This window comes from Hyaena hyaena, unplaced genomic scaffold (assembly GCF_003009895.1).
Source record: "Hyaena hyaena isolate Hyena2069 unplaced genomic scaffold, ASM300989v1 scaffold_27, whole genome shotgun sequence".
Classification (NCBI taxonomy): Eukaryota; Metazoa; Chordata; class Mammalia; order Carnivora; family Hyaenidae; genus Hyaena; species Hyaena hyaena.
Window position 1 is genome coordinate 3339311 of NW_024080659.1, and position 22052 is coordinate 3361362.

At 45.2% G+C, this 22052-nt stretch overlaps 1 protein-coding gene and 1 pseudogene across 1 annotated transcript; both read right to left on the reverse strand.

Annotated features, from left to right (window-relative positions):
* Nucleotides 1–1563: 1563 nt before the first annotated feature.
* On the reverse strand, nucleotides 1564–19087 carry ZNF287 (zinc finger protein 287). The gene is made up of 6 exons (XM_039227377.1): nucleotides 18870–19087; nucleotides 16995–17595; nucleotides 16266–16366; nucleotides 13377–13503; nucleotides 12843–12929; nucleotides 1564–3700 (listed from the first exon to the last, which is right to left on the reverse strand). The coding sequence occupies exons 2-6, from the start codon at nucleotides 17395–17397 to the stop codon at nucleotides 2136–2138; spliced, it is 2283 nt and encodes a 760-aa protein (XP_039083308.1). The 5' UTR covers nucleotides 17398–17595; nucleotides 18870–19087; the 3' UTR covers nucleotides 1564–2135.
* LOC120228808 overlaps nucleotides 18609–22052 on the reverse strand; it is a 9231-nt pseudogene continuing 5787 nt past the window's right edge.

Below are 22052 nucleotides of genomic sequence, written 5' to 3' on the forward strand. Positions count from 1 at the left end.
ACCTGGACAATCTACACTTTGTGAAGGATGATTCCATGATATCAGGGTTAGCAGAGGTGAGGACAAGGGAAAGCAGTAGCTTCTTGAAGAAAACACTCAACAAGAAAGCCTTGAAGATGCTAGCACCCCAGGTCTTTCCTACGGCACCTGTCTGTAACATGTTTGCTATCAACAGGAACATCCAAATGAAACTGCAGTGGTCAATTATATGCTTAAAATGGTATTTGTGGCACAAGAATTTGTATCAATTTTTCTCCATCTAGCTCAGGAGACCTTCTTGGGCAAAGATGTCCCACGATTTCTTTACGAACACCCCCACTGTTAAGATGAGGAATTCTGATTCTTCAATTTTAAGTAGTTCCTATTACCCAGTGAACGACCAGTATTTGTTAAGTATTCTTTGCACGTATGCACAACAAAGTATTTTAAGTTGAACCAACTTCTCTCCATATCCATTAATTCTACCTTATTACTCAACTCTAACTTACCTACTTACTAATTCAACTGACATATTGACCACAACCTATACACAAGGCACTGAAGAAACAAATTAAGAGCAAGATGAAATCTCAGCTCTCAGAACATGGTCTTATATTCTGATAGTGGAATGCTGTGGATATTGAATAGTATTTTCACCTATTTCTATTTGCATTGCTGACTGTTTTCCTTTTATGGTGTTTAGAACCCCACAAATTTAGTTAATAATGATTACTGCAATCAGAGTTTCTGCATCAATGCTCTTTCCAGTAAATTTGTTTTCTGACATTTTAAGAGTAATCCCCATTTTACTTATATGTATGAAAAAGATCCGATTCCAATTATTCCTTTAAAATCAGTTGCTTCATTTTTAGTTTCTTCTTCTAAACAGGCTCAACTTGGTCTTATTCAATTAGCCACTCTTACTTCTTAGGTAACCCAAGTCCAACGACAGTTCATGTTGTAAGTTACCTGTGTATTCTTTCTTCACTGCTAAATCTTCACCCTTGATTCCTTCCCTGACCCACTTTCTGTAGAGAACTTAAACCTATTTTCTGTTACTTTTCCTTCACATTATGTAAAGAGCTGCTTTCACTACTTCTTGGTCTTGGGATATGGGACTGCATTTGCCAATCCATTTTAGTAGGCTTCCTAGGTCATTCTGGGACAGTACTTACTAGTTAAGATCATGTCCTTTGTCACATTTCACTACTTTAGTAAGCTTTCTGTTGTTTAACCGGCTGTGGTTTTCAGCACAAGACGAAGCCCTGAAAAGATTCAATTAGGAAGTCTGGACCCTGAGCACAGCAGGCACTCAAGAAATGGGTCTCAATGGAAATGGACTTTCTGTGGCAAAATAGCCACAAGAGAGCTTCTTTAGTAGGAGTCCAGTGGAAAATAAATGGTAACTTTATTTTTTCCTTTAGGATGACGGATGTCAAAACCTAGTGAAACTAAGGCTCATTATGTTTTAAAGATGAATTTAAAAATGATGTTTAATTTTTGCCTGTTTAATCTGTACACATCTAAGGGTTATATATACATTAGTTATCCTAATAGATCGTCTTTCATTAAACTTCTCTTCCTTGAATATTTCAATAGTTAAAGGAAACTGTAATTAAACAGCTGTCACGTAGAAACTAAGATACCTTCCACTATATATATTTTGCAAGCCTACTGGCTCCACGTGGCAGTTATGGCATAATAGGAAAAGGGAAGGGAGCCCTTTAAGCATTTAAGGCTTCAAAGCTGGGAAGTAATAAAGGCCCGAAAGCAGCTTTTTCAATTATCCCAAGATTACTTGCTAGTGTGAAATCCCTACTTAATGGAAGCTTTCCCAAGTTACATTCATAAGGTCTCATTAAGAAGTACTTGAAATACACTAGGAGTTGGCGAGTTACAGATTTTTGAGTACTTCTCACTTTTACAGGGTTTCTCTCTGGATTGAACTGAACTGGTATCAGAAAAAAGGTTAAGAAGTGAATAGAGTTTTCTTTTAAATGACACATTAAGTAGCTTATATCCACATTACTAATTCTGATACTTCTGTTGAGTGATATCTAACATATATTGCACTTCTTTTGAATAACATTTTAACGGAGCACAAAATAAAATCTGGATGAACTGTAAAAGTTAAGTGAAGTCATCTACCATATCCATTAATTATGATGTTTGGCACCTGTATGAACGCGCTGATGCTGAATGAGGTTTGTACTCTGGGTGAAGGTTTTACCACATATACGGCATGCATAGGGCTTCTCTCCTGTGTGAATTCTCTGGTGCTGAATAAGGCATGTTCTCTGGCTAAAATCTTTATCACATTCATTACATTTATAGGGTCTTTCTCCAGTATGAGTTCTCTGATGTTGATTAAGTGATGAGGAATAAATAAAAGCTTTCCCACATTCATTACACTTGTACGGCTTCTCTCCGGTATGAATCCTCTGATGTTGAGTGAGATTGGCACCCTGTCTATATGCTTTCCCACATATATTGCATTTGAAGGGTTTTTCTCCATTATGAATTCTTTGATGTTGAGTGAGGTGTACACTCTGGCTGAACGCTTTTCCACACACGCTGCACTTATACGGTTTCTCCCCAGTATGCGTTCTATGGTGTTGAGTAAGGTTTGCACTCTGGCTGAAGGCTTTTCCACATATTTTACATATATAGGATTTCTCTCCAGTGTGAGTAGTCTGATGTTGAATGAGAGTTGAGGAATGAGCAAAAGCTTTTCCACATTCATTACATTTGTAACACTTCTCTCCAGAATGAATTCTCTGATGTCGAATAAGGTAAGTACTCTGACTAAACACTTTCCAACACTCATTGCATTTATATGGTTTCTTTCCGGTGTGTATTTTTTGATGCTGAAGAAGGTGTGTACTCTGACTGAAAGTTTTCCCACACTCGTTGCATATATAAGGTTTTTCACCAGTGTGAACTCGCTGATGATTAATTAGTGATGAACTGTGGCTGAAGGTTTTACCACATTCCAAGCATTTATATGGTTTCTCTCCAGTATGTGTCCTTTGATGTATCGTCAGGTGTGCGCGCTGACTGAAGTCTTTCCCGCAGTCATCACACTTATAGGGCTTCTCTCCAGTATGAATCCTCTGATGTATGGTCAGGTGTGCACGCTGGCTGAAGGCTTTACCACACTGGTGGCATTCATATGGTTTTTCTCCAGTATGCATTCTCTGATGTGCAATGAGGGATGAGATATGCCTAAACTCTTTCCCACATTCTTCACATTCATGAGATTTTTCTTTGGCATGGGTACTTTGGTGTTTCACGAAGGATGGGTTTTTCCTAAACTTTTTCCCACACACATTACATTTATAAGGCTTCTCTCCAGGGTATATTTTTCTATGTACAATACCGTATGAGATGTGATTGAAGGTTGCCCTGCCTTCATCGTACAGAGTTTTATTATCTGATTGGGTACCAAACTGAATAATTAGGTTTGAATGCTTTTCAAAGTTATTTCTATATATATCATATTTACTAAGATACTCTTCCATAGGGTCATCTTCTTGTGAGAGGATGGGCTTCAAAGGGAAATCTCTCTTGCTAATGGGAATTTTCCTGAAGGGATCTGCTGCTTGTCTCTCTAGTCTGTCATCATCATCTGGTTCCTCCAACTTGATGGTCTGAGTACCAGTCTTTGTGAGTTTAGGAGTATTGGTGACTGGAGTACACTCTTGGGCTTCTGTTTTCCATTCTGAAATAAAAAGAATATAGAATATAAAAGGTTTTCCTCTATTTGGAGAAAGAAAACTGCCAAAACATAAAGAAGATACTGAATGTGAACAAGATGCCTACAACGACTATGGCTCGGACAACCTCACAATGTGGTACTTAGGGTAGTTTTCTTTGGGAAAAGAGAGGGACACCTGGGTGGCTCAGTTGGTTGAACATCTGACTCTTGATTTCAGCTCAGGTCATGATCTCAGGGTGGAAAGACTGAGCCCCACATTAGCCTCTGTGCTGGGTGGGAGCCTGCTTAAGATTCTCTCTCTCCCTCTCCTCTTCCTCACCTCTCTAAAAAAATAAGTAAAGACTTTATTATAATTTTATAATTGTTTTAATTTCATTATAAAATATTTACTTAAAAAATTTTTTTTAAATGTTTTATTTATTTCTAGGAGAGAGAGAGAGAGAGAGAGACAGCGTGAGCAGGGGAGGGTCAGAGAGAGAGGGAGTCACGGACTCTGAAACAGGCTCCAGGCTCTGAGCTGGCAGTCAGCACAGAGCCCGACGCGGGGCTCGAACCCACGAACCGCGAGATCATGACCTAAGCGAAAGTCGGAAGCTTAACCGACTAAGCCACCCAGGCGCCCCTTTACTTTTAAATTTTTATAAATTCTTTTATTTAGAGAGAAAAAGAGTACGAGTAGGGAGGAGCAGAGACAGAGGGGGAGAGAATCCCAAGCAGGCTCTGAACTGTCAGGTCAGAGCCCAATGCTGGACTTGAACTCATGAACTGTGGGATCACAGAGCCGAAATCAAGAATCGGATGCTGGGGCACCTGGGTGGCTCGGTTGGTTAAGTGTCTGACTTAAGCTCAGGTCATGATCTCATAGTTTGTGAGTTCGAGCTCCGCATCGGGCTCTGTGCTGACAGCTCAGAGCTTGGAGCCTGCTTCGGACTCTGTGTCCTTCTCTCTCTGCCCCTCGCTTGCTTGTGCTGTTTCTTTCTGTCTCTCAAAAATAAATAAAACATTTAATAAAGCCCAAAATTATCATCTAAAAAAAAAGAATTGGGTGCTCAATCAACTGAGCCACCCAGGCACTTCAATAAATAAAATCTTAAAAAAAAAAAAAAAAAAAAAAGCTTGGGAAAAGAAAACTACAGGGGCAGAAAACCGGAAGACCAAACTGTTGAAAAAGGAGCGGTTCCTCACTATTCACCATGGGCACAGCGTAGTAACATAGGTTAGGTCCGGTGACAGGACTAAGAGAAGTGAAAACAGTGGATAAGACGCAGGGTAACATGGCATCACTTTGCGGACTGATTCGTATGAAGTAGGTGCTCACTCTCATTAACTCCTCGCAGCCTGCTCTGCACGATCCTACATAATATTCCAAGGGCAATGTCATGGAGTGCTCTCGATGCTTCAGCATCTCCAGTAAATCTCCCCTGGTAATAGTTCTCAAGGCACAGTCCCGGACCGGCGGCAAAAGCATCACTATCAGCTGGGAATCGGTTACACTGGTCCTCATCCAGACAAGCCGCCTCAGACACTCTGGGGATGGGGCCGCACAGTCTGTTTTAGGGAGCCCTCCACGTGGTTCTCCTGTTCACTGACGTTTGAGGACCAGTGGCTTAAGGGAGAAAAGTCTGCAAATTTCAAAATACCTCCACTTGACCTAGTCAGTCCCGACATAATCCAGCCTTTCCTGTTCTACTGCATCTTCTACCAAACTTCATATTTAGCTTAACTTGATATTTAAATTCCCCACGTAACTTTAAGCTACTTCCTCATGGCCTCCTATAGGTGCCATGTGAATACCAGATTTAGGCATTCTCTTAAGGTAACTTCTCTACCCATTAAAAAAATGGTACGGCCCAGCTCCTGTTTGTCCTTCTAAGAATCCTAAAGTACAAATTAGCTTGAATCATATGAACTTGCCTTTCTGTACGTCAATATGGCTGAGATATCAGCAGTCTCATGATTCAATCATATATCATGTTGGGGCCATGTCAGCACTTGACCTTACATTATTACTCACAACTTTGTGTGTTTCTTATATTTCCAACTTAGACGCAAACTCTGGAAATGGCTTATGCTTCTTATATGTTTCTTTCAGAAAATGGCCCAAGATACAATATGGTGGACACTCAACTGAATTGGTGAAATAAATGACAATAATTTGTTATAAAAAGGTGAACCAAATGAAAACATACACGTACACACAAAAATGAAGCAAACAAACAAAGAAAACAAATCCTTGACCCCCAAACCTGGCCACAAAGCAATCAAATGTACTGACCCCTATGGTCTCCGGCAGGATGGTGTAAAACAAATTTAAATTATAGCACCTTTTTCTCAATCAGGTCGAAAATACAGAACTTTCAAATATTAAGAATTATGTAATGAAATGTAATTGAATATGGATTTTATAATATAGCAAACGTGGTACTGGGGAGTTCAGAAATTTTCTAAGATGTAGATCAAGGTATAAAAACCTTACAAATGAGGTGCCTGACTTCAGCTCAGGCCATGATCTCACAGTTCACGGGGTTAAGCTCCAGAGCCTGCTTCAGATCCTGTGTCTCCCTCTCTCTCTGCCCCTCCCCCACACGTGCTCACTCTCGCTCTCTCTCTCTCTCTCAAAAATAAACATAAAAAAAACTTACAAATATACCCGTTCCATAGAATCATATACAGTCATTAAAAATGATATCTGGGGCGCCTGGGTGGCTTAGTCGGTTAAGCGTCCGACTTTCGCTTAGGTCATGATCTCGCGGTTCGTGGGTTCGAGCCCCGCGTCGGGCTCTGTGCTGACTGCCAGCTCGGAGCCTGGAGCCTGTTTCAGTCTGTGACTCCCTCTCTCTCTGACCCTCCCCTGCTCACGCTCAATCTCTCTCTCTCCTAGAAATAAAAAAAAAAAAAAAAAAAGATATCTGCCATCAATCAATAAAGGATGAGAGTGAGGGATATGGAATATTGATAACTGAGAAAAATAACTAGGTAGGCTCACATACATGGATACGTAGGGATAAGGGTGTGGAGGACATATTATGCAGAGCGAGACCCACACTCTATGTAAGGATATGCTATACGTAATATAGACACATATACATAGATAGTAATAATCTAAGGGGTGAAAATCCTGGTAATGGGAGAGGTGGACAAATATTTCACCTGCCTTCCTGTACTGACTGAATTTACAAATGACTTTTATTACTTTGAGTCAAACACAAACATCACAGTTGACTTTAGAAAATGCTTCGGAGTAATGCTAAATGAAAAAAGCAGTATCATAACTTGCATGAAAATGCACTGGAACTAGACAAAGCAATCAAATGTACTGACATCTGTAGCAATCAAATGTGTTAACAAGGTTACAGATTTTTAAAAAATATTTTCTAGTTTTCAATAAATTGGCTACGTAACTTTTATTGCTATTCAGTGCTAGTATAACTGTAGTTGTATTATTTTTACGTAACAAAAATATTTAAAAACTCTCTCAAACCAGGATTTGTCACTCTCCCCTCCAAAAGAACAAAATGAGAATGGTAAGGAATTGTATACGTACAGGTGTGTGCACGCGCGCACGCAAACACATACATACACACACAAATAAGAGTACCAGAAGCTGAGATGAATTCTGATTCTATGCAATCAGACAGCCTATGGCAGAGCGTACCATGTACCTGAAAAGTAAATACTAAAGCAGTAACAAGCGTAAACAAGGCTGGATCACAGGACCCTGAAGAAATTGCTATAATAAATATAAATCTTAAAATCAATCATTTTATTGGAAATTTAAAAACTGATGCTATTAAACATTGCTTAAATATATGTATTTAACCAGAAAGGGCTGGTTGGAAGTGGTAAGTGTCTGGTCAATAGGGCCAAAGAATGGTGCAATGCTTCTAGCAGATGAGATAAGTGTTGACTTAGGTAATCAATGAAAGCTTCAGCGAGGAGGCAGGACTGGAGCAGAATCTGAAAGAATGACTATAGGTCCTGCATAAAGAACTAAAGAAGTTCCTGGATAAAGAACTATCAAAATTCCGAGACAGGAGGGGCGCCTGGGTGGCTTAGTCGGTTAAGCGCCCGACTTTCGCTTAGGTCACGATCTCGCGGTTCGTGGGTTCGAGCCCCGCGTCGGGCTCTGTGCTGACTGCCGGCTCGGAGCCTGGAGCCTGTTTCAATCTGTGACTCCCTCTCTCTCTGACCCTCCCCTGCTCATGCTGTCTTTCTCTCTCTCTCCTAGAAATAAATAAAACATTTAAAAAAAAAAAAAAAAATTCCGAGACAGGAACAGCCAGTGAAGACCAACAACACTACTGTTTGTGAAGTATCAGAATTTACGTTTCCTGAAGTATGACTACTCAGGTTTCCAAACCAAAGGTTCAACTTATTACGTATCTCTATGCTGGTAAGAAAGGAAAATCCTCAGAGGCCAAAAATCAAGCAAAGACAGGGAGACAGGAGATCAGCAAGTGACAAAGACGAGATAGCTCCTCAATCTGGTTAACGACCTTACACTTCCATTTGGAGGGTGCAAGGGGCCCAGGGGCCAGAACACAAAGCCTGAGGCCTAATAAGGGGTGCAGCGGGGGAGGGCGGAGGGCACCGACAGGACTCATGAGCACAGAGGATTATACTCTGCTCATGGACTGGCTAGAAAAATAAAACAAAACTTAAGAAAAAACCCTCACTTCTACAAAAGGTGAAAAGGAACTTGTTTTTCTCAGTCTTGGTGCTCTTTGGAGGAAGAAAATTCTCCTCCTAAAATACCTAACTATAAACTATCCATCTTGTGGATTTATAGGCCCAATGCATGCTACCTGAAACGCAATCCAAAAAACTTCTCAGGCTCAAATTAAAGTGACCCCAGGGGCGCCTGGGTGGCTCAGTCAGTTAAATGTCCAACTTCAGCTCAAGTCATGATCTCATGGTTCGTGAGAATAAGCGCCGTGTCAGGCTCTGTGCTGACAGCTCAGAACCTGGAGCCTGCTTCACATTCTGTGTCTCCCTCCCTCTCTGCCCTTCGTGCACACGCTCTCTTAAAAATAAACAAACATTAAAAACAAAACAAAACAAAAAAAAAACCAACCTGGTCCCAGGCTGGCAGTACCTTCCAGAAGACTACCGACTTCTAGTTGAGGCTCATTTCCATTATGTTATGCATGTTTTTTCAGTGTATAGAGTGTGCCAAAATCATTCCACAAAGAATTTACTGTGCTATAGGTATATATAGGTCATTCTGCTATAAATTATGAGAAGAATTAGCTTTTAAAAAGTATGACCCTTAGGGGCGCCTGGGTGGCTCAGTCAGTTAAGCGTCTGACTTCGGCTCAGGTCATGATCTCACGGTTCGTGGGTTCGAGCCCCACATCAGGCTCTGTGCTGACAGCTGGCTCGGAGCCTGGAGCCTGCTTCTGATTCTGTATCTCCTCCACCCCACCCCACCCCCGACCCTCCTCTGCTCATGCTGCCTCTCTCTCTCAGAAATAAATAAAACATTTAAAAAATTTTTTTAAAAAGTATGACCCTTAGGGGCGCCTGGGTGGCTCAGTCAGTTAAGCGTCTGACTTCGGCTCAGGTCATGATCTCACGGTTCGTGGGTTCGAGCCCCACATCAGGCTCTGTGCTGACAGCTGGCTCGGAGCCTGGAGCCTGCTTCTGATTCTGTATCTCCTCCACCCCACCCCACCCCCGACCCTCCTCTGCTCATGCTGCCTCTCTCTCTCAGAAATAAATAAAACATTTAAAAAATTTTTTTAAAAAGTATGACCCTTAAAATACCTAATAACCAGGTAAGATAACACATATTAGAAGTCAGTGCCTTAGGGGGGAAAAAAAGCAATAGAAAAGCAAGAATCAAGAGTATAGTGCACTTCTCTTGTATACAGATGTAAGAGTATCTTTATGATTTCTATTTGCAAAGAGAAACCAGAAATAAATATGGAGTAGATGGGAACAGGGTAGGAGGGATGGGAGTATATACCTTTCTACAGTTTTCACCTCTGAACCAAGTTAATGTTTTTCATACTCAAAAATGGCAGATTAAAAAGCAGAAAACAAGAGAACACTAAAATTGAACACAAACAGAATCAAACAAATCCTTAAGCTGTACATAAAACCCTTAACATAGCCAGAAGGAAAGAACTGAAGGAACTTTTGAATCTAGTATTCTCTATACCCTTAGTGGGACATATTTTAAGGACAGAAAGGACTTTGAAGAAATTTTGAACATTACACAGAAAGTTTTTATCGGTAGGGATACTGACATGATCCTGAAACCATTTTTCTGTGTGTTACACGACAGGGCGAATCAGTACATACTAATGCTGTTGAGCCAGGTTGTTCACTGTACAGAAAAGAAAACAGAAACAAGGTGGAATAGCCTTGAGGTGTTGGGCATCAATCAGAGTTACCAGCACGAACTCACAATTGAGAAACACACACACACACACACGTACACTTCCTAGACCTACCCACTGGAAACCGTGGTATTCGTGGTAGTGAGCACACTTCCTGCCCACGTCCTGCTCCCTATCAAAATGAACCAGGGTTCTCTGGAGAGACTCCAGGTGTAAGACAGGCACAAGGTGAGTCTAAAGAACATCTTGTTGTGCTAGAAAGCCAGCGAAGGATCAAAGACTAATGGGGACCTGTGAAAAGGACACTGGACTTGGTTTGAAGGGCTCCTATTACCCAAACAGAGGACAGATGAGCATGAAAAACAAAAAACAAAACAAACTGGGAATCAGTGGACTAATAACAGTCTGAAGTTGGAAAAATTCTATTAGTCTCTAGTGATCCGTACACATAAAAACGAGGTAGGAGGAAGAACTATTCTTTTTTAAAAAAATTTTTAAATGTTTATTTTTTGAGACAGAGAGACAGAGCGTGAGCAGGGGAAGGGCAGAGAGAGAGGGAGACACAGAATCCGGAAGCAGGCTCCAGGCTCTGAGCTAGCTGTCAGCACAGAGCCCGATGTGGGGCTCGAACCCAAGAACCATGAGATCATGACCTGAGCCGAAGTCGGATGCTCAACCAACAGGCACCCTGAGCATAGGATTCCTGGATAGGAGATCCTGGAATGGGGGAAAATCTGCATGATGTTTGGGGACAATGACGGAAGTCTGAATATTGGACTATACATTAGATGACATTCTTGTATAAATGAGGAACATTTGGTGGGGGGGGGGGGCGGAGAGAAGGATGCGCCTGTGTAGAAAAATGTTCATGGTCTTGGGAGAAACATGCAGAAATACATAGGGGGGAAGTCATGATCCCTGCAACAACTAACTTTCAGATGGTTCTTTGCAAACACAAAGTGTGTGTGTGTGTGTGTGTGTGTGTGTGTGTGTGTGTGTGCGCGCGCGCACACGCATGGAGAGATAAAAAGCAGAAGTGGCTAAATAATGGTAGCTGGTGGTTCCCGGTGAAAATTATGCAGGTGTTCAATGTACTGATTCTGCAACTTTTCTGTAGGTTGGAAGCTCTTGCGGGAGGGAAGGGATGGGGACACCAAAAAGCCCATCCACAGGAAACTGGTTCGATAAGTTAGGAGACACATGATAAAACGTGGTGCAGACAGTAAAAACAGAAAGAACGAGGAAGTTCTTCATATCCTCATTTGGAACACTTCTCAAGATAAACTTTTTAAAAATTTTTTTTCTCGAGAGACAGAAAGAACGAGTGAGCGAGTGAGCTCGAGCAGGGGTGAGAGACAGAAGGGGGGAGAGAGAAAGAATCTCAAGCAGGCTCCACGTGTGAACCCTAAGGTGGGGCTCGATCCCACGACCCCAGGATCTGAACCTGAGCCGAAATCAAGAGTCAGACACTCAACTGACTGAGCCCCCTAAGTGCCCCAACATAAACTTTTAAATAAACAAAAGCAAAGTACAAACTGTGTGTAGTTTGCTACCATCTCTGTTAGAAGACATTACAAAAAAATTTTTTTTCCTAAATGTTTATTTTTGAGAGAGAGAAAGAGAGACAGAGGGCAAGCAGGGGAGGGGCAGAGAGAGAGGGAGACACAGAATCTGAAACAGGCTCCAGGCTCTGAGCTGTCAGCACAGAGCCCGACACAGGGATTAGGATCAAACTCCCGGCCCCGCGAGATCATGAACTGAGCCGAAGTCAGATGCTTAACTGACTAAGCCACCGAGGCACCCTGGGGAGAAGCCATTTTTATATTGCCTTGATATGCAAACAAAACACCTGAACAGAAACAACTAGAAACAAGCACCTGTGGCTGGGTGCTTGGGCGTGTAGGAAGTGGGTGAATGTGCTATACGAGAGAATCTTTTTGAATCTTCTGCATATATATATACTTTAATATTTTATTTATTGAGAGAGAGAGACAGCGTGAGCAGGGGAGGGTCAGAGAGAGAGGGAGATAGAGAATCCAAAGACAGGCTCCAGACTGAGCTGGCAGTCAACACAGAGCCCGACGCAAGGCTTGAACCCGCGATCCGTGAGATCATGGCCTGAGCCAAAGTCAGATGCTCAACCAACTGAGCCACCCAGGTGCCCCAGAATATACTTTTTTAAATTAGATAATAAAGAATAAGTTAGCAAAGTGGAGGCAGGAGGCTACAGGGGTTTGTTGCTGAAACAGAATGAAAGAAACTTAAAAAGGTGTGAAACTTAAAAACCATAGGGACATTCATGCATGCTTAAAACAGAGGGAAGCAGTGGCACCTGGGTGGCTCACTCTGCTCAGTGTTCAACTCTGGATTCAGGCTCAGGTCATGATCTTATAGTTCGTGGGACTGGGCCCCGCACTGCACTCTGTACTGATGGTGCAGGGCCTGCTTGGGATTCTCTCTCTCTCTCTCTCTCTCTCTCTCTCTCTGCCTCTCCCCTGCTTGCTCTCTCTCAAATAAATTAATTTTTAACAGAAGAAAAGAGCGTGGGGACGATGGCACAGTAGAAGCCTCACACAAAGCCAGGGACGGGGCCCAGGGGTCACGGAGAAGGATAAACTGAGAGACGCAGGAGAACCTCTTCCTGAACATGGCACCCCTCAGGGAGCAGCACCCAACAGCTCAGGGCTCTTGACGGGCTGGGAGGCCTCTGTGGAGACGGCCTTGGCCATGGTTAAAGAACAGGTCCCACTGCACTTAGTCAGGCTCTGAGGACAAACCATCTCATGCAGCTGTGCTCTCACCTGGACTAGGGCCTTCTAAGATTTCCTTTATCACCATCCACGGCTCCTCCAGCAGGGGAATCACCGTTGGTCGGTACACGGTCAGTCCTGTTCAGGAGGAACGGAAGGAGTTTTATCCTGGAAATAAACAGCTGTTCGAATTTGCTTACCTGACTTCTACTTCTATGGGAAAACAACGGAGCATTAGGTCACTGTCCTTTTCAGAGCTAGGACAGAAATTTCCTGCCACCCAAGAGGATATGTGCATAGAGATCAGGGCGGGAGGAGATCACAGGAGAGTAGGAAACGGGCAAGGAGGGAGCAGCGCTGGGTGGAGGCCCGGGGAGGCTGGGCATCACGGTTTTCAGTGATCTTTCACTTAGACACTTTTTTATTTGGGAAAAGGGAAAACACTTCCGTGCCCGAATGGGATGAGCACACTCACCTCCAGGCCCTACTCATAGCCAAGTACGTTAGGGGCGACCCATTTTATCGACGCAGGACAGAAGACCCTTGGTGGGCATGCCAGCAGGGGCGGGCGAGGGTGGCGCTTACCCAGAGAAACCATGTTCCAGTAGTTCTGCAGCGTCACAGTCTTGTACAGTTCCTTCTGCACGGGACGCATGATCTCCCAGTCCTCCTGCGTGACATCCACAGCCACGTCTTTGAATGTCATGGACTCCTAAAACATCCAACAGAACTGGTTCCAGAACCGGGGGAGGAGGATAGTGAAAACGCCGGGCATGTGTGCGCTGAGGGCAACCGCAGAATCCCGAGCTTCAGGAAGACCCTAAGGGTCATCAAGCTAAACCCTCAGCCGAGTTACGGACGACAGCACCTGCACGCTCCCACGGGGAAGTCTGACGCTACAGCAGGAGTCGTCGTCCGTTTCCAGCTGGCACGGGGCATGCGCTTAAAGCAGAAAGGGCTTTACAAAAGCGACACACTTGAATGGTTGTGCTTTTCGAGCTTTAACTCAAGAATTCAGTGTGTCAGGGGGGTGCCTGGGGGGCTCGGTCAGTTGAGCCTCCAACTCTTGCTTTCTACCCAGGTCATGATCTCACGACTGTGAGATCGAGCCTGTGTGGGGCTCCGTGCTGGGCGTTGAGCCTGCTGAAGATTCTCTCTCTCTTCCTCTGCCCCGTCCTTTCTCACACGAGTGTGCATGCTGTCTCTTTCAAAAAAAGACTCTTAAAAAATTCACTGTGCTATAATTTGAAATTTTAAGCTGTATTTGTGTGCCCTACAATGAAATGCAGAGCCCTTACTTCCTTTTCAAAATGAAATTGGGACTGCGCCCGGCTGGCTCAGTAGGTAGAGCTGGGTGTAGCTATTACCTAAAAACAAAATCTTCAGGGGCACCTGGGTGGCTCAGACTATTAAATGTCCAACTCTTGGGATGTCTAGCTGGCTTAGTCGGTTAAGCGTCCAACTTTCCCTTAGGTCATGATCTCGCGGTTCGTGGGTTCGAGCCCCGCGTCAGGCTCAGTGCCGACTGCCAGCTCAGAGCCTGGAGCCTATTTCAGAGTCTGTATCTCCCTCTCTCTCTGACCCTCCCCTGCTCACGCTCTCTCTCTCTCTCCTAGAAATAAATAAAAATATTTTTTAAAAAAATGTCCAACTCTTGATTTCGGCTCAGGTCATGATCTCACAGTTGGGGAGTTGGAGCCCCGCATCAGGCTCTGTTCTGACAGCTCAGAGCCTGCTTTGGATTCTCTCTCTGCCCTACCTCCAGCTCTCTCTCTCAAAATAAATAAACATTAAAAAAAAAATCTTTAAAATTGGGACCAAAACCCATACGGTTGAACTGTTATACTTGTGGATACATGTCTCAATCTGGTAAGGTTCGTATTCCTCTTTGCTCTTTTTCTTCCTTTTGGTAAATAAAACTGATTACACTTACACATCTTTCAAATGAACTTTATGTGTCTCAAAAAAATTATACACAGTTTTCAAATTACATCTTCAATTTATAATTTAGGGAGAACAGACAATTTACAATATTTAAGACTTCTTTTACGTCTTATGGAATGATAGTTGGCATGGACGTACTACAAAATTTATAGTGTGTTTAGTACTAGATACCTTAAATTCTGGTGGTGGGGAAAGCTGCATGGAATCTTTTTTTTTTAAGTTTATTTTGAGAGAGACAGAGAGAAAGAAAGAGAGAGAGTGTGTGTGTGTGCAGGGGAGGGGCAGAGAGAGGAAGACAGAGAATCCCAAGCAGGCTTGTCGCTAGAAGCACAGAGCCCCGAGCTCGAACCCATGAACCATCAGATCATGACCTGAGCCGAAACCAAGAGTCAACACTTAACTGACTGAGCCACCCAGTTGCCCCTGTGGATGGAATCTTTCGTTGTATCTTATCATCTGCCTGATCTTAATGTATATGTATGAAAGTGATTTTTTTTTTTTTTTAGCGTTTATTTTTGAGAGACAGAGACAGAGTGGGGGAGGAGCAGAAAGAGAGAGGGAGACACAGAATCTGAAGCAGGCTTCAGGCTCTGAGCTGTCAGCACAGAGCCCAACGCAGGACTCGAACTCACAAACCGTGAGATCATTATCTAAGTCAGATACTTAACCCACTGAGACACCTGGGTGCCCCAAGTGATTTTTTTTTTCTTTTTCTTTTAGAGTAAGCTCTATGTCCAACATGGGGCTCAGACTCATGACCCTGAGATCAACAGTTGTATGCTGTACCAACTGAGCCAGCTACCCCTTAGAGTGATTTTCATGTCATGTTCTGTAGTAATCATCTGACTCAAATTCTGTTGTTTCCCAGTTTCCCCCTTGATTTTCTTAGGGTTTCTAGGTAAACAATCATTTAATCTATGAATAATAATTTTACTCTGGCTGCCAGTGTCAGATGTGTATTCTTATAGTAAAACTTTCTCTTAAGATGGCCTGGTAGAACACAGACTCACGATCAAGAGTAACACCACAAAACATACGGCCTTTAATTCCTTGTTAATGAGAAAAGTAATATTAGCAACTATTGCTTCTTGATGGGTTACCGTAATCCAGGCTAACTGCAAGTCGCATAGTGTTTAATCCTCACAGTCTAACAGGTATATTCTATTTATTAGAGTTTAATAATCCAGGCCAAGTGTGGTCAGGTATCTTGCCCCAAGTCATAGGTTCAGAACCAGGAACTAAATCTGATCATCTGGCTGTGGAAGTCAGTCCCTTAACCTCTATGCAGTGTTGCTGCCTTACAGTCAGACTGAGGACAGGCATATCAGGGGAAGGTCACGGAAGCCTATTTCCTACACAGGGCGGTCACTTACCTTAACAGACCCAGGTGGGTTTAAAGAGAGAAACTGATGCTTAAGTCCTAGATTGGGCTTTTGGGGGCAAAGAAGTCACAGGGCCAGGACAGAAAACGTCCTCACACAGACACCTCTAATAAGCCATTTTAAAATCATAGAAGAAACCAACACTTACTTTGGTCACCAAGTCATTTAACCATCCTGACTGGAAAGGAGGCCTTCCTTTGGGTTCTTCCTCTGGGGTCTCTTGGGGAAGGGCAGAATTCTGAGGAGCAGCTACGGAAGAAGGGAGACCATGATGGAGATTAGTCCTGTTTGAACCGCCTAGGAAATTCTTCACCAAATAGATGCCCACACTTCCCTACAGTGAGAAATGAGAAAGAAACCAAAACCAGCACCTGTACTTCAAAGCAGCAGAGGGAAGGGCGGATCCATCCAGGCTTCAAAAACAAGTGTGTTCTGGGGCTGCTAAGGATATGTACCAAATTCCCAACGTTCTACTAAAGCTTCACGTGATGCAAATTTTGTGTGTTGCCTCTTAACAAGGAAATGTTTTCTGGACCCCTTTCTGCCTTTTTGCAAGCATGTTATTGTAAAACCGGATTCACAAAGCAAATGATTTCTTTGCAGAACGGTTCAAACCTCTGCAGGTAAAATTCCTGAAAGCTCACACAGGGGTAGTTTGGTCACTGTTTTAAGACACTGGGTAGTGGGGGGGGGGGGGGGCAGTCTCCAGCAGTCTGGAAGGGGCAGACCCAGCAGGACTCTGAGGCTCACATTGGAGTGTGTTCTCACTCACTGAGCTCTGCTCTCCCCGGTGTCTTGAAAGCGCTGCTCTGTGACAATGCTGGGTGTCTTCCCTAACCACCCAGGACTCCTCCCCTCTCTGCCCTACAATCCTCACCTTCCTCTTCTAGAATCTGTGTCAAATCCTCCACCAGAGTCACCACTTCCTCACTGCTCTCTGGGTACTGGGACTTCACCCACGTCCTAACCTCCCCAGGCAGGATGGTCAGGAATTGCTCTAGCACCAGCAGCTCCAAGATTTGTTCCTTTGAGCGAATCTCAGGTCTCAGCCATTTCAGGCAGAGCTCTCGGAGTTGATTCAATGCCTTTCGAGGACCGGCTAGGTCTGGATATGGGAAATTCCTAAAATTCTGCCGACACGTCTCCGTGTCACGCAAGAGTCTCAAAGCGTGGGTTCCCTTCTCCCCATTGTGGGGTCCACTCTGAGCCTTGTCCGGCTTCCACATTAGAAGGATTTGGGAGCGTGAAGAACTGGTCGTCCTCTTGCATGGGGAGAACATGGCTACAGACGGGAGAGTCAGTCTGGCAGTCTCCTTTATTTCTCCAGTAGTGAGCCAACTGCTTGAAGTCTCATGCTAGAGCCACAGAGTCATTCTATCAAGGGCTACTGCAGCCAGGGGCAGAACAAGGTCAAGGTAGAGTCAGTGGCCTTAGTTACAAATTCGGAGCCCAGAACTTGCAGGGATGGTTAAGAGACCCTGAAACACAAGAACAGAGCACAAAGTCAAGAACTCCTGGTGCTCTCTGCTATGCACATAATACCAGCAGGGATAGCCTACTCGGTGCGCACAGATACATACACATACACACACACACACACACACACACACACACACACACTTTACCTTGGTCTTCCTCCCCTACATCCTTAGAATTGTAGCATAAATGCAACCTCTTGGGGGCAGGGGCTGGGACTGACATCAAAAGGTGGTAAGAGAGGGGAGCCTGGGTGGCTCAGTCGGTTGAGCCTCCACCTTCGGCTCAGATCATGATCTCACAGCTCTTGCGTTCGAGCCCCACGTCAGGCTCTGTGCTGACAGCTCAGAGCCTGGAGCCTGCTTCCAATTCTGTGTGTCCCTCTCTCTCTCTGCACCTCCCCTGCTCATGCTCTGTGTCTCAAAAATAAACAAATATTTCTTTAAAAGAATTAAAAAGAAAAGGTGGTAATAGAAGCAGAGACCTGAATCATGAGCCAGACAACAGATCAAACAAACTTCTAACTTGTTGAAACACAAATGAAATCACAGAGGGGGAAAGAAAGCTTCAGTATTTTTCTGATGTTACTTCAGAAGCCCTAAAGAAACGGAAATACCTCTCGAGAACAACAGGGCAAATCTTTTAAGTACTTGGAACAAACGGGGAGAATGCCTTCTTAATAAAGTGCTCAAGGTTCCCAAGGAAACTGTCAAGGAAAAAAGGGCGAGCCATTTGCCTGCTTTGCATATAAATGCCACAGTATTCTAGCTTTTTGCTATCAGAGGGCTGGGAGCCTAGCCGGTAGGTAGCACTGGAAAAAATATAAAAGAGACTGGTGTCATTTGAAGCCCTTTCAAATGCTTCTACGAGAGACAATTCCTTATGATTAAATATGAAACCAGAATTCCCGAAGAAAACCTCAGAACAGGCCTGACCTGCAGCTCGGACGACACCTGTCCGCGGGCCCGAGTTCTGAGCCCTCCTCAAAGCTCCGTCGCGGAACCAAAGCCAAGTGTTATACCAGGCCCTGCAGGGGAGACTTGCGGGCCTCGCCCGTCACCTCCCCTACCCGGTCCGGTGTCCCTAACTCCTCTTCGGCCGGGGGAGTCACGGACAGCGGGGGAAGGGGGGACCTGGCGACGCGCTGAGCTGGGACCGGGCCCCCACAGCAGCCTCCGCCCCGTGTCTGCCTTCGCCTCCGCCCCCGGGCGTGGACCGGCAGGGGCAGCGGCTTAACCGCGCGGACACTCGCGCCCGGCGCCCCCGACATCATTACCTGTCGCGGGGACCCGGCGGACGCGCAGCCGGAGCGGCCCGAGAGGCCCGGGGCAACAATGGCGGCGGAGGCGCGGGCGCCTGCGTGGCGGGCTCGGTCCCGCGCTGCAGAGGGGCCTCTGGCTCCGCCACTTCCCTAACCCGGAAAGCACGACGTGTCTCGGCCGGGAGCCGCACCTTCCAGGCCGCTCCTGAGAAGCCTGGGCCGGAACGCGCCGCGCCTCGGCTCCACCGCGACCTCGCCTCAGCGCCACTGCGCATGTGCGCCCGGAGAACGCTGCGCGCCCGCTGAGCCAATCGGAAGCCGCGTCCCGGCCCTCCCTCCCGCCCGAGCCTCATTCCTTGGACCTGTCTCCATGGTAACCTCCTCCACCCATCACTGCGACCTGCTCGTTTAGGCTGCAAGGTTCTGAAGGGAACTTTAAAGTTTCCCTGGTCAGAAGCAGGTCTGGTAGGTGACCGGGAGGTCGGGGAGCTACTAGCATCTGGGGAAAGGGGATGCAGATGGGGGTGGTTAAAGCTCTGCACTAATTAACCAGAGAAAACCTGGTGCCAGAGGTCTTAGAAGAAGGATGGGCAGACAAGACGTGGGTCTAAAGGTAGAACAACCCGCAGCGCGTTTTGGGGCGTTAGTGTGCATACACATTCACTGTTGGAGGCTCCGAGTCCCTCCTAAGGAACCTGATCTTGAGACTCCGATTGGAAAAAGGAATGACCTGAACAGGGTGTTTATAGAGACACAACAAACCAACATAAAACTCTTGAAAATAAAAGGGTAGAAAAAACATTCCAGGGGTTCCTGTTATCTACTGTTGTGTTGGCAAACCACCCAAAACCCAATGGTTTTAATTTTTTTTTAATGTTTTTATTTATTTCTAGGAGAGAGAGAGAGAGACAGTGTGAGCAGGGGAGGGTCAGAGAGAGAGGGAGTCACAGACTGAAACAGGCTCCAGGCTCTGAGCTGGCAGTCAGCACAGAGCCCGACGCGGGGCCCGAACCCACGAACCGCGAGATCATGACCTAAGCGAAAGTCGGACGCTTAACCGACTAAGCCACCCAGGCGCCCCCAAAACCCAATGGTTTTAAAGAACAACCATTTTATTATGCCCATGGATCTTACTCGTCAGGAATTTGGAAGGGGAACTGTGGGCACGGCTCTTCACTGCTCCCCTCTGTCTGAAGGCTCTGGAGAGGATTTGATGGCAGGGAGGGTCCATTTCTAAGATGGCCACTTCCCTCACATGTATTATGGGTGGGCTGAGATGGATTAAGGATAAGCTCAGCTTGGATTTGAGCAGAGTGGCCTTTTCCATGTGAAGGACTCTGACATGGCATCTCTGGGCTTCAAGAGCACATGTTCTAGTGAATATGAAAGAATCGTCATGGCTGTTGACGACATAGCTTTGGGAGTCACAAAAAAGTCATATGTTCGTAACTTTGGAAGTCATCACTTCCATCATACGTTCGATCAAAACAGCCACAAGTCTGTGCAGAATCTAGTAGAGGCAAATGTAGACTCCATCTCTTGATGGGAGGGGTGTCCTACAGTCTTAAAATGACCACAATAGGCACATTTGAACAATAAGAAACTGGGCGCAAACACCTTATGGAGAAAATTAGTCAATGATTTTGAAAAACACGAAAGAGGAGCGCCTGGGTGGCTCAGTCGGTTGAACGTCAGACTTCGGCTCAGGTCATGATCTCACCGCTCGTGGGTTCGAGCCCCGCATGGGGCTTTGTGCTAACTCAGCGCCTGGAGCCTGCTTTGGATTCTGTGTCTCCCTCTCTCTCTGCCCCTCCTATGCTCATGCTGTCTCTCTCGCTGTTTCCCAATAATAAATAAAAAATAATAATAATTAAAAAATAAAAACACTAAAGATTATCCAAATAATAGCCAAAAAAAGAAAAAAAAGAAAAAAAGAAAAAGTGAATAATGGAAAGCAAAGCCTGTCTGGTAAAAATTTTAATGAGCCCTTCAAAAAAAAATTTTTTTTAATGAGCCCTTCAATTCATCAGAACAACATAAATTATAATCAAAACCTTCCCACTCTCTCACAAAAGCTATGAACATAAAGTTTTAGGGTAGTGTTACCGGAGTCAGATTCTTGCGGCCAACGAAGAACGTTCTCATGGAACGCACCTAGACCCCAGAATAAAAGGCACACGCTAGCCGAGGTTCTGTTTAAGTAGAGAAAATTCGGACTACACGTCCCATATGCTAATAAGGGGAGGGAGAGGGGGAAAATGCCTCATTTTGATTGGCTGAAAGGGCCTCGTTCTGATTGGTCAGAAGAGTCTCGTCCTGATTGGTTGATATTGGAAGGCCACTCAGGCAGCTCATTGGCGGCTTTTGGAGCCGATCCTGCGTGTTAAGTTCTGCTTGTGTGTGGGCCCGCATCCTGCTTCTCTCTAAGAGGTGGGCTGTTGAGCCGACATCAAGTGCTCCACGTGCGTGATGTTTACCCTTTGGGCCTGGTCCCCCTGGTCTCTAACTGCCTCGGTAGGACAGGGCAATGTTTCCCCTATTTCTTCTAGTGTTTTCTTTAGGGACAGCAGAGATTTCATCTGAGGAGATTGGATGGAGGTCTGGTAGAAATGGATGCAGCCTTAACTCAACTCCCAGGGGGAGCATCAGGGCCCAAGTGCAACTCCCAGGGGGGAAGTGAGAGACCAGGGAGGTGAGGACCCATGGGCACAAAGTGTTTCCCCCCCTGTCCTGAGATGTGAGGTCTGCGCCGTAATGAGTCTGACTCAGTGCATTTTCTTTCATGTTGTAGGCTGAGGGCACTGATCCCATTTATAGACAAGAAAAGGGAGGCTCAGGAAGATAATGTGACTTTGCCAAGGCTTCCAGGGATTAGGTGCAGACCCCGGCCTTGCTTGACCTAATCAAGGTCTTGACCCCGCAGACCCCGGCCTTGACCCCTGCTGTGCTACCTCCAAGGCCAGCCCTGTTCTTTTTTTTTTTTTTTTAATTACCCGTATCTATAAACCTGGTGGCTTTGGAATCTTCTCAGCGGTCATCGTGTCTTCGGTGGGAAAGGGAAGTAAATTAATTGCACTCATTAAAAGAAGGATCAGGGGCGCCTGGGTGGCTTAGTCGGTTAAGCGTCCGACTTTCGCTTAGGTCATGATCTCGCGGTTCGTGGGTTCGAGCCCCGCGTCGGGCTCTGTGCTGACTGCC